The sequence below is a fragment of the Nannobrachium achirus genome (genome assembly GCF_963921795.1).
Source record: "Nannobrachium achirus genome assembly, chromosome: 11".
NCBI classification, from domain to species: Eukaryota; Metazoa; Chordata; class Actinopteri; order Myctophiformes; family Myctophidae; genus Nannobrachium; species Nannobrachium achirus.
Genome location: NC_137820.1, coordinates 23241602 through 23257495, shown reverse-complemented (window position 1 = coordinate 23257495; position 15894 = coordinate 23241602). Strand labels below are relative to the sequence as shown.

Here is a 15894-nt window from a genome sequence, read left to right as displayed (position 1 = left end):
AATCTGGACAGGCGAAAAATCACATTTCGGCTGCAGTCTGAACAGTCTTAGAGCAAGCAAGCACAGCTACAAACATAATTCTAGTTTGTAGCTTCTCACAGAAACAAGTTCACAATGCGATCTCCACTCACAGAAAAACTCAAAACATCATTCACAGAAAAAGAATATATATATCAAAAAGGACACAACAGCCTCTCAGTCGTACCTACACAGCAACTCAATTAAATACACAAAGTGACCTCTGACTTATAAATAGTTAGCTTTGGAGTTCAGTTTTGGGGACTGTGGGAAATGCCATGTCCACGCATCAATGTTCATTTTCATCAGGCACCACAACAGTGCATTGTGTTGTCTTAAGTTGCAAGCGGTGTGTCATGCATGCACCGGAAATAGCAGTATATTCTACAACAATCTAAAGCTCACAAAGCTCTGTGAGCTTGTAGTGCTGCTATTTTCGGGGTGCGGCACCCACAAGCAACTAGGTATGTACACTCAGACTTTATTCTGCAGGGACTGAGTCAGGGCCCTCATGCCTCAGCACATCTGTCTCTGGGGGGATGTGGTAGGTGGGTGTGTCAGGCGGCTCCTGGGAGAGGTCTTCAGAGCAGGGGCTGACGGTGGGGGACACCACGTCCGGGCTGGTATCACACGACTCCGTGCTCTGCTCTGAGGTGGCCGTGGCGATCGTCGTGGCGACGCTCGGGGGCATGGGGTCAAAGTCGTCGTCGTCATCCTCCAGGATGGGCGACTCGTGGACATCTGACCAAAATAAAGAAACAACTCTCCATTTAGATTTTAGGCTGGTGCACCTCAAGTGAGATATCGTTGTCGGGGGAGAAACCTTGCATCTCCATATTTCAACTTAAATTAATGTCCATCTACAAGGTCATATTGTGACAATATGTGAACTTGCAGATCTGCTATTTTAGCAAAAACTGGTTAAGGGTGTCTGTAAATATTGAACCAATAAAAAGTAGACTATTAACAATAGTTACAACTGTTACTACACTGGATCCATTGGTTCAGCAATTTTTTCCTGAAAAGCAAATGTTTTGGACATACAGTATCAAGGATTACACCCGACAGTGACAATGTGAGAAACGGAATGAAAAAGCACACTCACTGCTAAAAGCATCTGGGTACTGCTTAGAAATCTTCCCCTTCAGTGTCCTAAAAGAAAACACAATTTGTCAGAATGGCGACAAGAGGTGATTGTATGCAGGTAACAGGAAAGCCGACCTAAAACAAAGCCGACCCAAACTCGTTTCCAAACGGGTCTGTGGCCTTAAGCTAGATGCAGAATAGACCAAAATCAAATCTTTGCTTCTGGGGGTCCCTGGAACAAAATATTTTGCAATGGGGGTCTGTGGCCAAATACATATCATGCTGGGGGTCCTTGACATGACAAAGTTTGAGAAAAAATGATAGCAACATAAGTTTATTTTCAGAAAACTGTTTAGACTGATTTAGAAGACATTTGTAGAATGTGCTTATCAGTGGTTAAAGACCCCCAAAATGTGTTTTTGGCCACGGACCCCCATCTCAAAATATTTTTTTCCACGGATGGACCCCTATCGCAAAATATTTTCTGCATCTATTCTGCATCTAGCTTAAGGCCACAGACCCGTTGGGAAACAAGTTTGGGTCGACTTTGTTTTAGGTCGACCTTTACTGTATTCTTGTATGCAGATACTAAGGAGAATGTCACCCATTTTCCACCATATCTTCATATAATTGTAATGCTTATTATAAGATGTCACCATTTCTGGCTACTCGTTTTACGTCTGAAGTTGGGCTGTGGACGGTCAGAAACCTGTGAGGAAGGTAGTGCACGCACATCCGTGGCCCAGATGCAAAACAAGCATAAGTATCACATAGGAAAATAGTCTTCACACTGGTGATGCTGAAAAGGCTCTGCTGTATTTTTATTGAGACGTCAACATTTTCATCAATCAGATCTTCATCAGCACACAAACACAACACAACACAACACAACACAACACAACCACACACACACACACACACACACACACACACACACACACACACACACACACACACACACACACACACACACACACACACACACACACACACACACACACACACACACACACACACACACACACACACACGCCTTATCATCAGTAGGCATGTTTGGTAATGTAAAACAAGATTTTAAACGTCCCCCTGCCCCCTTTTTAATGCAAGTATAAAGGCTTCTATTTCAGCATGCTAACTTTTTCCAGGAGGAGAAACGCTGTAGTTTCTATTAGTTTAAAATATAAATGTTGTCATTGGTAGGCAGGTTTCTGAAATAGTCCAGAGCCCACCTCTGATATGCAGAGTGAGTGGACAAAAATGGTATCATTTATAATGGGCATAATTAAATGAAGATGAGTTTGTGAATGGGTAATGTGCTTCTTTATGTGTGTGTGTGTGTGTGTGTGTGTGTGTGTGTGTGTGTGTGTGTGTGTGTGTGTGTGTGTGTGTGTGTGTGTGTGTGTGTGTGTGTGTGTGTGTGTATATAGGGGTGCACCAGACCTGATTCTTCTGAAAATGCTGTCCAAATCTTTCTTCATCTCCACAAGGGTTCGAGTGTGGAGCAAAAAGTGTTCATTCATCTGCTGTAGCCGCACACTGGACAGTCCATTGAAGTTTATCAGCATTTCATTGGTTTTCTCAAAACGGTCCAGCCTGGATTTAGAACAATTCAGCAAAGTGTAAATAATCAATAGATAAATTATCATAATATCACTGTTAAGCAGAAACCTTGTATCCCCATATTTCAAGTTTTTATGTTTTTGCATTTAAATGAATGCCCTACTTTGTCATACATACTATAGTGTCATGCAAAATTAGCAAAAAAAAAAGCCAATCTACAAACACGTTGTGAGCTTGAAGATGCTTTTTATAGTGAAAAAAGTGGTCTGGTTTTATAAATATTGAGCCCAATGTGGTTAAGTCTGGTTTTATAATTATTGAACCCAATGTGGTTAAGTCTGGTTTTATAAATATTGAGCCGATGAAAAGTATTAACAAGATTGTGACTAAATAATAACTACATTGGATACATTAAACAACACAGGTTCTTTTTTCAATTTCCAGAAATGTAAACGTTTTGGATATACAAGGTTTCTGCCCAACAGACGTTTTGATGCGTATCTGAGAGTCAAGTTGAGTCTGGGTACTGGATATAAGGGTTAAATATGAAAAAGTTGTTAAGTCCTCAGGATACATGTGAAAGAACAGACCAAAATGAAATAGTGGTTTTCTATGTGATAGTGTCATGACACGCAGGGGTGTCCGCACCAAATTCTGGGCCCTGGGTACAAGGATTCACTCACATTTTGTGATTTAACTATTGAAAAATAGCAGATATACAAGCTCACAGCGCGGGCTTGTAGATCTGCTATTTTTGAAAAATCGTGAACATTTGTGCAAGTCTTTGAATATTTCAAATCCTTCTAAGGTTTTTTGAAAAACCTATGTTTCTATGTCAGTGGTGCTCAAACCTTTTCATGTGAAGGACCCCCAAAATTATATGTATTTGGCCACGAACCCCCATCTCAAAATGTTTAGTTCCAGCCCAGGGATCCCCCAGAAGCAAAATTTGAGTTACAAATGTTAGCTTAAAAAATACATATATTCAAAGATTTGCACACATATTCACAACTTCAGATCTTACAAGTTCGCAGCACGGCACCGTGAGCTTGTATATCTGCTATTTTTCAATAGCTAAAGTATAAAATAATTAAGGCCCCCTCCACCTTGGGCCCTGGTAACTCAGTCCCACCCCCCCCCCTTCTTGTGACGCCCCTGATGACACAGCATAGACAGAATGGTACTCACATATGTCTCTGGGCCTGGATGATGGCATTAACATCTTCTGAGTTCACCATGCTGAGCATCCTGTTACAGAACTGTCCAGATGCTGTGGGCTCCACCATGATGAATATGCTGCAAGTGCAAGTTTACCTTTATTATTGTGTCTCAAACCCAGCCCCAGGTCTTCCTTATAATTGATATAAACAACCTAGGAAATGGGATATAGAAATAGACCAAACATTAAGCACTGAATACAAAGTATAAGAAATATCATGCCTTAATTTAGATCAGTAGATTTGTCATTTTGAAAATACACAATAAGCATGCTAAAACAGGTTCAGCAACGAGGTGCTTCATAATGTCGCATTCTGAACGATTGACTAGATATATTTCAAATGAATGCATTTCATATGCAGCTTGCTATGCATCATGAAAACGATATTAGCTTCTTTTTTTTTACCTTATGGCTTCGACGGTCACTTTTTCTGTCACAAGATATTATTGATGAATGTTATTCCATAGGCCTGCGCATAAAGCCCAAATGCCAAACATGTAGCAAATAAGATATAAGTAATGATGATGGATATAAGCATAGGACATAAGCTGTAGCAAAGCTAGAATCTAGACACTTCCGTGTTTATTAAAATGGTCTCATCACATGACACCCACTTCCGCTTGAAGTGGCTCCGTTCCAGATCCTCTAGACTAGACCGTGCAGCGTAGCCCTTTTATACTCTATGAGCGTAGCCTTGCATAACTGTAATAATCATAATATTAATAACTAGAAGCAGTGCTCTTCCGAGCACAGGTCTCCACCAGGCTGTGTGTCCTGGTGGTGCTACTGTATAATAGGCCAATGTAAAAAGGGTGGCATATGTTCTTCACCATAGATCTTTCATGGAAATCGGACGCTGCATGCATGATTTGAAGCATTGTGTTCCAAAAATTTGTTTTGCTAAAGGCTACCTGCTGGTGGCGCTATAACAGGCCAATGTGAAAAAGGTAGCTTTTGTTCCTTGACCTAGTGGGAATATGTGTGGCAAATTTCGCGGTAATCGCAAGCTGCGTTGATGATTTGAAGCATTTTGTTCAAAAACGGAGCAATCCTGCAAACTTTGGAAGCTAATATTAGCCAATCAGGATGGAATATGAAATATCAGACGGATCGGACTTGATCACATGACTATAGAGATACTGTGTACCGATTTGCGTGATTTTTGGATAAAATCTCAAGGAGTAATATCCAAAAATGTGTTTTACATAAGTCGGTCCAAAGGTGGCGCTATAAAAGGCTGGTGTGAAAAATGCAGGGCAAAGGTTTATCCTTAGCCTCTAGGGAGTGCGCTTACAAAGTTTGAAACTAATCGGTGGAGTTATAGGTAAAACCACAAATCGGCCTGTTATAGCGCCACCATGAGGCTGATTTACAAAAAAATAAGTGGCTTTTCTTCCTCGGCCTAGTGGGAACGTGTGTGCGCGATTTCATGATAATTGCACTTTGCGTTTGGGATTTGAGGCATTTTGTTCAAAACGGCTCAATCCTACAAACTTTGGAAGCCAATCTTAGCCAATCCGGATGGAATATGCAAAATCGGACAGATCTGTGTCGATCACATGACTATCGAGATGCTGCCTACCGATTTGTAGGATTTTTTGACAAAATCTGTAAGAGTAGTGCACAGAAATGTGTTTTGTGAACATCGGCCACTAGGTGGCGCTAGAAAAGGCCCATTTGAAAAATTTAGGGCAGAGGTTCTAGATTGGCATCCAGGGAATGTGTGTGCTCACTTTGGCAGCGACCGGGCCAACGGCGACTGAGATTAGCTGCACACAAACTGTGAGGACACACGGACGGACACACGGACGGACGGACGGACGGACGGACGGACGGACGCACGGACGGACGGACGAAGGGGAAAACATACTCTCCCCCAAGCCTTCGGCTGGTGGAGACAATGATACAAATACAACGATACTTATTATATTAACTTTATTTGTAAAGCACTTTTATCAACAGGAGTTATAAAGTGCTGCACGGCAAATCATTTGGAAGAAATATATAAAATAGAACATGGATAGAAAATAAAATATTTAAAATAAAATAACGGAGCACATGTTCTAACAGAGGAATACACATTCTAGCAGAATATTAAGAATCTAAAAGAAAAATAATTGTCAATGTAATACAATTACAACTAGCCTACCAGTACACAAATTATATTTTATTAGACACAGTAGGCCTAGTAGGCCTATGTTGATGTTGGCATCAACATACTATACTAAACTCTACACTATACATACTGTATCCTGCTTTTAAGCCGTGACATCATTTTGTAGGCAGAGGAGAATCTGCCCCCAGAGCATTTTCTGTCCCTCTCTATTTTCAACAGATCCGAGACAAAAATAACGACTAAAGTATAATTCTAACACTTTCCTTTCAACAACAAAGAGAAGAAAAATGTGTAAATAGTAAAAATAGTAAAAAGATTCACGGAAACTGGGGGCAGAAATTGTCCTCTGCCTACAAAATGATGTCATACTTAGCCCCTATACAGTATGTCTAATAAAATATCAAAAGTTATGTAAAAAGGTATGTAATTTTGTGTTCTTGTCATATGAATGTGATGCGGAGTAAAACATAGCCTAGCTATTACTAACTTGATGATAACTTAAGACAAATTTTAAAACAAAGATATGGCAAGCCTAGGCTATGCAGTGTCAGACTGAACTGACTTAAATGTGGTGCTCCAAGTTTAAAATATAAATATGCTGGGCACTGGACAGAATACATTGTTCACCCAACTTCCCAATAAGTTCAATAGATGACACATCTCACAAAAAAACTCTTTTATTAAGGGGACAAGTAAAAAAATTACATGTATAAAAAAATACAAAACAGCTTTGTCTAACTTGTAAGCTAGGTAAATGCATAGCTACAATACATGCAAGCAGCACTAAAATGCCTGTAAGACAGGCCAGCTACTCTAAATCATTCTGTGACATCATTACGCTAAAGGTAAAGGGGACAAAGTAATGTTTGGTCAAAGTCTACAACTCCTTAGTCTACATAATAGATCAAAAGTGATGATACAGAATAAGTTAGGCTGCACACAACTCAGCTCGGAAGGTAAATAAATACTTAACCAACATTTCACAAATATTAACAACTGTTAATTGGAGGCAGTACTAAACACTGTCCTCATGAGAATTACATTCAGTTAAATTACTGATGTACAAAAACCATCCTATTGGAAAAAGATTAACAGAGTTCATAGTATTACACTTTCTAACAGGGGGATGCACTGATACAAATAAATATGAAATAAATAATGGAACCCACTCATAACCCTCACCCCACCCCATATATACATAACACCCCCCTCCCTCCCAACTACAGCATTACACGTAGGAAATTCCATATTAGTGTTCTTTTTAAAATACCATTAAGTACATAGAAATGACTGTGGACACGCACAATTGTCCATAAAAATCTGCATTGATTTGACATTGGGTGAATTTAAATGTGCTTTGGCTTTCTTGTGATAAATAAAGTAATATTAGGCTATATATCACAACACCCTTGTGGTATATAAGAGGCAATGGCATAGTGTTTTAGCTTGTATAAAATCTTTTTACCAACTACTAACCCGGGAATGACATAAATCACTGATATTAATATTGCTGAATGGGTATAGACCAACCTGTATGTTTTACTGTTGAATTGTGCTATTATTGTGATGTAAAGACACTTTTTTGTATTTGTTCATTTTCTTTCTCTTTTTTTTTTCCTTATTTTTTTTTTTTTACATAGAAAAATAATTTAAAATTTCAGCGAACTGGATCCAAAAAATAAAAGTAAAATGTACAATTATTTTATAAGGCCATGCAATTTAGTAGACTCATGCATCGGATCACTTGGGTCTTTTCGATGAGAGGGCTTTGTTGTCATTCATGCAAAATGCACTGTGTTGCTGAGGCCACAATAAATATAACTATCGTCCCTTATTGTTCCTTATTCTTAATTTATAGTTCATATGACAGTGGCACTCACCAGAAATAGCAGATCGACAAGTTTTGAGCACATCAAAATGCATCGGCGACGCATTGTGAGCTTCTAGATCTGCTATTTCCAGCAAGCAACACTGTATTACAGAGATATAAATCAGGCTTTAATACCAGTTCCAATATCAACACTAGCACTGTCTATAACACATAATTAAGGCTGGTGTATTTGCTGTTGGTGCTGTGAATAGGCCGTGTTTAAATGGACCCACATATTCACATACATACAGGCTAATCCAGTCTAGCTACTGTAACATACTGTACAATGTAATTATTGGGCAGGTACAAATACAAAGGCTAATCTACAGGTCTGTGATCTGAAAAGTGTTTAAATGATATGAAAAGAGGAGGTTCATTCCAAAATGAGATATCTACCATAAAAAACATATTAAAAGATAGTAAAACTCATCTTACTTCACCCACAAAATACGGTACTTTTGAGCTGTGAATTGCCACTAGCACCTTTTTTCTTCTTTTTTTTTTCTCTTTCCCAAAAAAGGGTTGAGCATTTTGGAGTAGAAATCTTTTCACTGTACCAGCAAACTGGACTTCCAGCATTATATCTGAAGTTAATCAAAACACCACGAATGGTGCTTAACTGACAGGACAGAAAGAATATTAAATACAAAACAATTACACAGATGAAAAATAAAGAATCCATAAGTTATCTACAAAACAGAAAACAGGGGGGGAGGGTCAAACAAACAAAACAAAACAAAACGAGAGAAAAAAAATACAATGAACGGCAACAACATTAAGATAGAAGACAAAAGGAGTTTCAGCTGCTCTTTGCTTGAAGGCAACCTGAGGTGACTTCTTTTCGGTAAGTGCTTGAAAATTAAAAATACCCCAAGACTTCCTCGAAGACAGGGGTCTTCAATGTTCTTTTCAGGCCAAGGACCCCTTAGCTGAGAGAGAGATGAAGCAGGGACCCCACTACATATAGTTGTATGAAGTTGTGTTGCAGATTAAACCTTTTCATAGATTTCATAGATAGCTATCATGTTGGATTCATGACTGTTAATGTGTATTTTCAGACATTTAGCCACTTAACCGTCAATACTTGTAAACGTGATCTTTAGCTCTGTACTTGCTCTTTTTGTAATCTGCTTTTTTCCCCCTCTACAACAAACCTATTTGAGCTTGTAGATCTGCTATTCTTGGCTAAAGTTCTCCTCAGAATAGGGGTGCTAGGGATCAAATGGTTAAAAAAATTATAATAATAAAAAAAAAAAAAAAGGAAAAACAATTTATTGATTTGGTGCCCCCCTGTAGTAGCTCTGCGGACCCCCTAGGGGTCCCGGACCCCCGTTGAAGACCCCTGTTCTAAGATGTGCGCAGGACCAGGTATCAGTGTCACCACTCAGCCTCAATGGAAGGAGTCGTCGCCATGGCAACGCGCAGTTGAGGAGCCTCTGTGCTCTCCTCACAGGTTGCCCTTTCCTTCAACTCCTCTTCCATCTGGGACTTCTCCTCGTTCGCCACCTCCTCAATTTGCACCTCTTCTCCCACTTGCCCCTCCTCCACCTCTACCTCCTCTTCCTCCTCGTCCTCCTCTTCCTCGTAGCCCTCCTCTTCGTCCTGCTGCTGTTGCCGCTGCTTGCGGCAGCATGGCTTGAATAAGTGGGGATCGATGAGCACTTCTCCAAAGCGCCCCTTGTAAATGATTCCACAGCACACCTTTTGTCTAGAGATAATGAGAAGTTGGACAAGTCAATTGATCTGTATTCAGCCACACCAAAATAACCAAAGAATACACTGTACAGGGTTTCCTGCAGTGCTTTATGGCCTTTTTTCTGCAGGAAACCCTGCTGCAAAATCCTGAGTGTACATTTAACTCTATATTAAATGAACCCTGGAGATTTCACTGAGTATGTTTACTAGTTTTGTTCCTACTATTACTGTTGCTACTCATACAACTACTATACTTTTATACACAAACCTCACTGACACATTCCTTGTATGTGGAAACATACCTGGAAACCAAAAAGGTTACACTTTCTATGATGCCCGTGTCTGCAATGCATTATAAAACTACTTATAAAAGCATTAATACTGTATAACTATAGTTAAGTAAGGTGAAAATACTGAATGACTACATTATTATTCACAATACACCTCTAGTAATGCCATTACTTTACTTAAAGCAACCAATGACCATTTACTGCTCTATAATCACACTGTGATGCAGTATAACCATAATTAGGCACCAGGTCACCCAAGGCATCGAGGCCATCCATCCAAGACAAGAGAGACTGCAGGAAACGTGGACCTCTCACCTCATCACAGGACAAATGTCCCTGCAGTATGTGTGGGAGACTGTGTATCCCAGGGATATGGCTACGCTCCCACATGGTTATACTTATAATGCAATATTATTATCATTATAACAAAGGTATTACTATGAAAATTATAATGCACGATGATGCTTGGAAACAACCAGCAATTATGAGGAAGTATTATGATACGACAGTATAGGGTATTGTAAAATGATGCGTTATGAGCTTGTAGATCGGTTATTTTCACAGAATGTTCGCTCTAGAATAATTAGGGAAGCTAGGGTTTGTGTGGTTAAATGCTTTACGGTGTTTTATTATTAAGTGTGCCTGCCATGCAATGCAATGGCAAAACACTTATTGTAATTATAATTATTATTATTGTTCTAAAGCGTTTGAATGTTCACCCTAGTATTTATGATTGCTTAAAAGTATAATTTTACCGTATTGCAAGCAGATTATAATGCAATAAATGCATTTATAACTAATGTTTATAATTCATTACAGACATGGGCTTCATAGAAAGGATTTTGATTAACTTCTGGTGGTTGACACATTAGGCATGCTTGCATCTACAGGTGGGGGTGCGCTGACTTACCTCTTCCAGTAGGTGAGGTCCAGGAAGGAGAAGACAGGAGTGCGGCTGGATCCACGCCTGATCTCAGTGTCTGATCCTTCATCTGACAGGTTGCTGTAGCTGGGAGACTGAGCTGGAGATGTACTGGAGGTGGTGCTGTGAGCATCTGAATCTAATGGACAACAACAACACATATACAGTATAGATGGGATCTACTCAAGGTATACAGTAGTTAGGTGCTGAGTCATCAAAAGTTTACTCATATCAGTATGATAGACACCATAAAATATATCCTACAAAGAGCGGATACACAGTAAAATCCTTAATGTTAATTTAAAGGTGCTGTAAAAGGTGTGACTTTGTATTTTATTTTTTACTTTTGTTAAAACAAGTGTTACATAGCTTTATATTCCCATAGCAATCAATGCTATAGAGTGTTTGTTCAATAACAGAGGTCTCCCCATCTCTTTAGTAAATGGAAAATACAATTTCATTAGCAGGAGAGATGGTGATGGAATAAAATAAATAGAACTGAACACAAGGTGATACAGTAAATTGTGTTTATGGATTCTCTGTCCTGATTGGATGAAATGTGTAACCCACCGGAACATTTATTGTCTGTTTACTAAAGAGATAGCAATAGCAATGAATATAGAGAATATAGAAGAATATGTACTGTATATATAAACTCTTTAACAATAAACTTTTTTTAACAGAGGGTGTACAAATATAACCAAATGGAACCATAAAAATGTATAATCAATTCAATTTGCTCAGCCAAAAGTTTTGAAAACTAAAATGCAGAACTAACTGTTTCTTTTGAGTTCTTTTTGCAGTCTGCTGATCTGGCTTGGCCTTGCTTTCTTGGAGAGAGATTTAATCTTCTTTGGCCTAGAGGTTATCTTTAGGCTTGGACCTCCTCTCGCATCAACCACCTGCAAGGAGAGGAAAAGATAAGAAAAGAAAAGATAGGTTTTACCAGGGAAAGTACAATAGTCACACTGTTCCATAAAGATGTAATCCAAACTCATTTACAGCTGGAGGAGATGCAGCAGAGGCCTAATACGAATAGTTTTACTTTTTTAACCACATGAACGCAAGCATTCCTATTCTGGGCATGTTCTAATACACAACATTTGTTGAAAATAGACAATCTGCAAACTAAGTGAGTTTGTATATCTGCTACTTTCAGCAAAGACATTTGGTTTAATGGAAAGAAGAAAAAAAAAAGAGAAGTCTAGATCCCTGTGAGCAACCAAGTATACGTTTTTAAGGTATTAATAAACCCAAAATCACTTACATGATTCCAGTTCTTCTTTGAGCCCACAGGGAGTTTTTTCCATCTCTTCACCAGGAGGACACAAGCATTACAAATCTCCCCAGATCGAATTTCACACAACCTTTAAGATTAGGGAAATGAATGTCAGAACAATTAAGTAAGGGATATGGTCACACCTAACTTGGATTCTGACCATGTGGACATCTTTTTGGAATGGTTTTCAATGGGAACTGAGAGGTTTGTTGCCATTGCGCAGCTTTCTGTGTGAAAACGCTCCATTGCTGTTGAAACCGTTGCAAAAAGAGGGGCACATAGGCAGACACATGGTTAGGTGTGACCGTAGCCTAAAGAGGGTTTTGCGTGGGTGCATATAGGCTACCGTATGAGAGACAGGAAAAGACAGCTTACTATGTAAAATGTGTGACACCCAAGTAAGACACTTAATTGGCTATAAATATATTCTAGTACACATTGATGTTTTCACACCCACAGTCCTGTTTCTCACCCGAAACAGCTTGTGAAGTCTTTCTCATATCTCTTGCTGTCTGTGAAGCGCGAGCTGGAAGACTTAGCGCGGCAAATGCAACATCCGTCCAGACTCCTGTACATCTTGGGCTTGTGAAAGCCAAACATCTGCACACATATGAGAAATTAGATTTAGCATTTTATAGCTTAATAAAATATGGTATAAATATAGCACATAGAGGCCTAAAAAATACAGTTATCACAATCGTAGGGCAGTTGTGCAGGTTAGGATCCATTTTTAGAGATGGTATTTTCATTCACCACTTTAAAATTTGCTTTGTTAATTAAACCAATTCACTAGTTGTCTAATTTGTGTGTGGATAAATTAGGTGAAGTGGTGCTGCTGCTGCTGTAGTATTATTATAAGCAATCAATCAAAACATGCAGGATGGATCATCTTGACTTGTATCTCTGCTACTCTTGACCCAAATGAGGGAAGTAGGTCAACAGTCATAGACCGTGCGTCAGACAGATCATGTCACCATGTTGCGCTCTTCATCATGTTGGCGACAATGTACTAATATGTCACCGTTTCAAACAGACGCACGCGTGCTATGGCATGCAAATGCAAAAGAGTGAATAGACCATTTGTTATAGGGTATTATAAGGGCACTTTACATATTGTGAGCTGGGTGGTCTTGCTGCAGATTAGACATGCAAAAATGAGCAATTCCAAGGTGGAGAATCAGCTCGAGGTGTATTGGGTGAACTGGTTATTTATGATTTATTTTGTTGCTAGGCAAAACTAAATGTTCACTGCACATGTGGACCTGAACTGCGGCAAAACGGCGAGCCGCGCCCCCCGACTATAGTCTGATTTGTGCTTCGTTGTGCGTCGGTGTCGCTCGGCTGAAAAAAAAAAAAAAAAAAAAAAGACGATCTGCAAGCTCTCCACAGCGGCGAGCTGCGACCCGCGTGCAGCTTGTAGGTCGGCTATTATCGCCGCGCGACACCGGCGTGCTGCGAAGCAGGAGTCAAGCCCATCATCAGTCCTGTGGGTCTCTTGACGGTGCAGAGCCACACGGTAGGATACAGTACGTGACGTCACTCAACATGGCAACACACTTCAAAGGCGGTGGTGGTGGTGGCGTGCAAAGGGGCGTGTGATGCGATTTTCTTGCAAAAAAAACAAAACACGCACGATTAAAAAGTTAAAAGTCTAAAATCGCCACGAAAGCGACCGAGAAACGGACACGCGGGGCGGCGGAGTTGACATTCGGACGCGGCCACGTCGCCGAAAGTGCGAGTTTCCATCGAGAGAAAAAGTGTACATCGATTCCTCCTCACACACACCGCCCACTTTCGCCAGGAAGCATGGCACGCTGCTTCATGCGCACCCATTTTATGATGATGACCGTCCTCTGGACGACGCTGCACGCCTGCAAACTAAACGCCGCAGCGGCAACTTTACCCCACCGCGGAGAGCAGATCGTGTAGAAAAAGTATTGCGAGGACAAAAAAGAAATCTCGTGCAAAATTCCGTGAGGGGAAATTCGTCAAAAAGAGCATCGTGTAATTTGATCTTTACTCTTTGTTATTGCGAGAGACGCGTCACTGCAAACAGTCCTACCTACAACTACATGCGCACCAAGTTTAAAGCACCGCACTTTGCGTTTCTAAAGTCTCGGGCTAATGTGGTTGAAAAGGCGGAATGTGGTGGTAATTCAGCCGATGCTGCGGAACACGATAGTACAACAAAATGCGGTGTGATCGCGATGTTATTTATGTTGACAGGAGCAGCGGCACCCGCGTGCTCCAGCGCATCTCCAGCAGCACGGGGTGGGCGTGAGGTTCAACTTGTTTATTTAGGATCGCTAGAAGTCATAAATCTCCAGGTCGTTTACTGTACTACAACCAACAACTGAGATATGGGTTATTTAATAATAGCACAGATTTCGGCCTAAGCATTAATATCGAGGTGTAACCGACAAAAACACCGGGAAGGCGTAAGAAAAATACCAGTCATCTCCAGCATCCAAATGAATAGACTTCTTTGCAAACCAAATGATAACACTCTTGACGAATCGTCTGCACAACACGCTATTTCCCCCCAACTATTTGGTGCCTCCTAAATCAGGGTTTGCTTGCCCTTTTACTCAAAAAAGTCGTCAAAAGGTTTACTTCAGCTCAAGTTATTTTATCCAGTTTGCCCTGAAGAAGTAGGCCCCCCAAAAAATAAAGCAATTGTTCTCGCAGACAACTCGGGAGCTTGTTTTGAATTATCGAATTACAATCATGCGGCTTCTTCTTCAGCCCCGCACGTTTCCAACACCCAGTTTCTCACCACAGACAAACGAAAGCCACCCAGCATCGCTTACCTTGTTCCAAGTCGCGCAAAGTCGATGCAAAGTAATAATCCCTGGCGATCTCGTCGTTACGATGTAACTATTATGAAAATCAACCCGCATCAGAAACACCCGCTCTCTCTGTCTCTTGTTGATGTCTCGCTTGTTGTAGACGGGACTGGTGGAGAGTTGTGGATCCAGTGCGCATGCGCTGTATCCACGCCTCCATTTCAGAGTAGAGCTCGGCTGCTTTTTTCTTTTTCTTCAATCAAATGCATTTACATAAAGCGCTGACGTATCAGTGCCGTCTGCACTCTACTGGCCATATAAGGATGGGAACATTGCGCGGGAACAGGGGGCTCGGCTCTCGGTTGCTATGGTTGCTATGGCACATTGGAGAATGTAAGCAAGGGGGCGGAGCCTGTCCTTTTTTACTATAGGACGCCAGATGGCCTGTCTGTCTGTCTGGACTGGAGGAGGCCAAATGAGCATTGTTCAGTTCATTTGAGTGACCGCGTCTCGGACGTAGGCACGAGTCGAACACTAAAACATAAGTGTAATAAGACAGTGGTTCTTTTTGTTACTTGTAACACTTGCTTTGGCAAAACGTATGTTTTCTCATGCCAATAAAGCTCCTTTGAATTTATTGGTTCTCAAACTTTCACATTTCAAGGTCTCCCCTTAACCCGTTAGGGTTCATTTGGTTCCATTTGTACACTGTCAGAGGTACAGACTTGTATGGGTCAATTTAGACCTCACCTCTCTAAAGGAATGGGTTCATTTGGTTCCATTTGTACACTGTCAGAGACAGAGTTACAGGCGTGTATGGGTCAATTTAGACCCCCCTAAAGGAACCCACAGAGTCCCTGGAATCCACTTTGAGAAACACTGTAATAAGACATTAAAAACAGTACATGGCCACGTTAAAAACTAAGGTTTAGTTAGTCTATCACTCACCAAGGCTGCCCTTACAAAAAAAGATAGGGAAAAAAATCCTACTTCTGACGTTTTTGTTTTTCCACTTTTTCTACTTTTGTTTGTATGTTTGTTTAGATAGAAAAA

The 15894-nt window shown here is 40.5% G+C and overlaps 2 protein-coding genes across 2 annotated transcripts; both read right to left on the bottom strand.

Moving 5' to 3' along the window:
* Positions 1–206: 206 nt before the first annotated feature.
* Positions 207–4418, bottom strand: kxd1 (KxDL motif containing 1). Its single transcript, XM_080736095.1, has 5 exons — positions 4289–4418; positions 3853–4036; positions 2545–2697; positions 1124–1170; positions 207–759 (listed from the first exon to the last, which is right to left on the bottom strand). The coding sequence occupies exons 2-5, from the start codon at positions 3948–3950 to the stop codon at positions 500–502; spliced, it is 558 nt and encodes a 185-aa protein (XP_080592221.1). The 5' UTR covers positions 3951–4036; positions 4289–4418; the 3' UTR covers positions 207–499.
* A 4828-nt stretch (positions 4419–9246) lies between these two features.
* On the bottom strand, positions 9247–12655 carry LOC308294228 (SIN3-HDAC complex-associated factor-like; the record flags this gene model as incomplete). The annotated part of the gene is made up of 5 exons (XM_080736955.1): positions 9247–9577; positions 10765–10915; positions 11555–11678; positions 12044–12143; positions 12528–12655. 5 exons carry the CDS (start codon positions 12653–12655, stop codon positions 9247–9249), a joined length of 834 nt encoding a protein of 277 aa, XP_080593081.1.
* Between the last annotated feature and the right edge of the window lie 3239 nt (positions 12656–15894).

Coding starts and splice junctions, on each gene's coding strand:
- kxd1 (XM_080736095.1), bottom strand. CDS start 3,950: ATGGTGGAGCCCACAGCATCTGGACAGTTCTGTAACAGGATGCTCAGC. Junction 1,171..2,544: donor AGCATTTTCAGAAGAATCAG/GTCTGGTGCACC, acceptor GTTTTCTTTTAG/GACACTGAAGGGGAAGATTT. Junction 760..1,123: donor GTACCCAGATGCTTTTAGCA/GTGAGTGTGCTT, acceptor TATTTTGGTCAG/ATGTCCACGAGTCGCCCATC.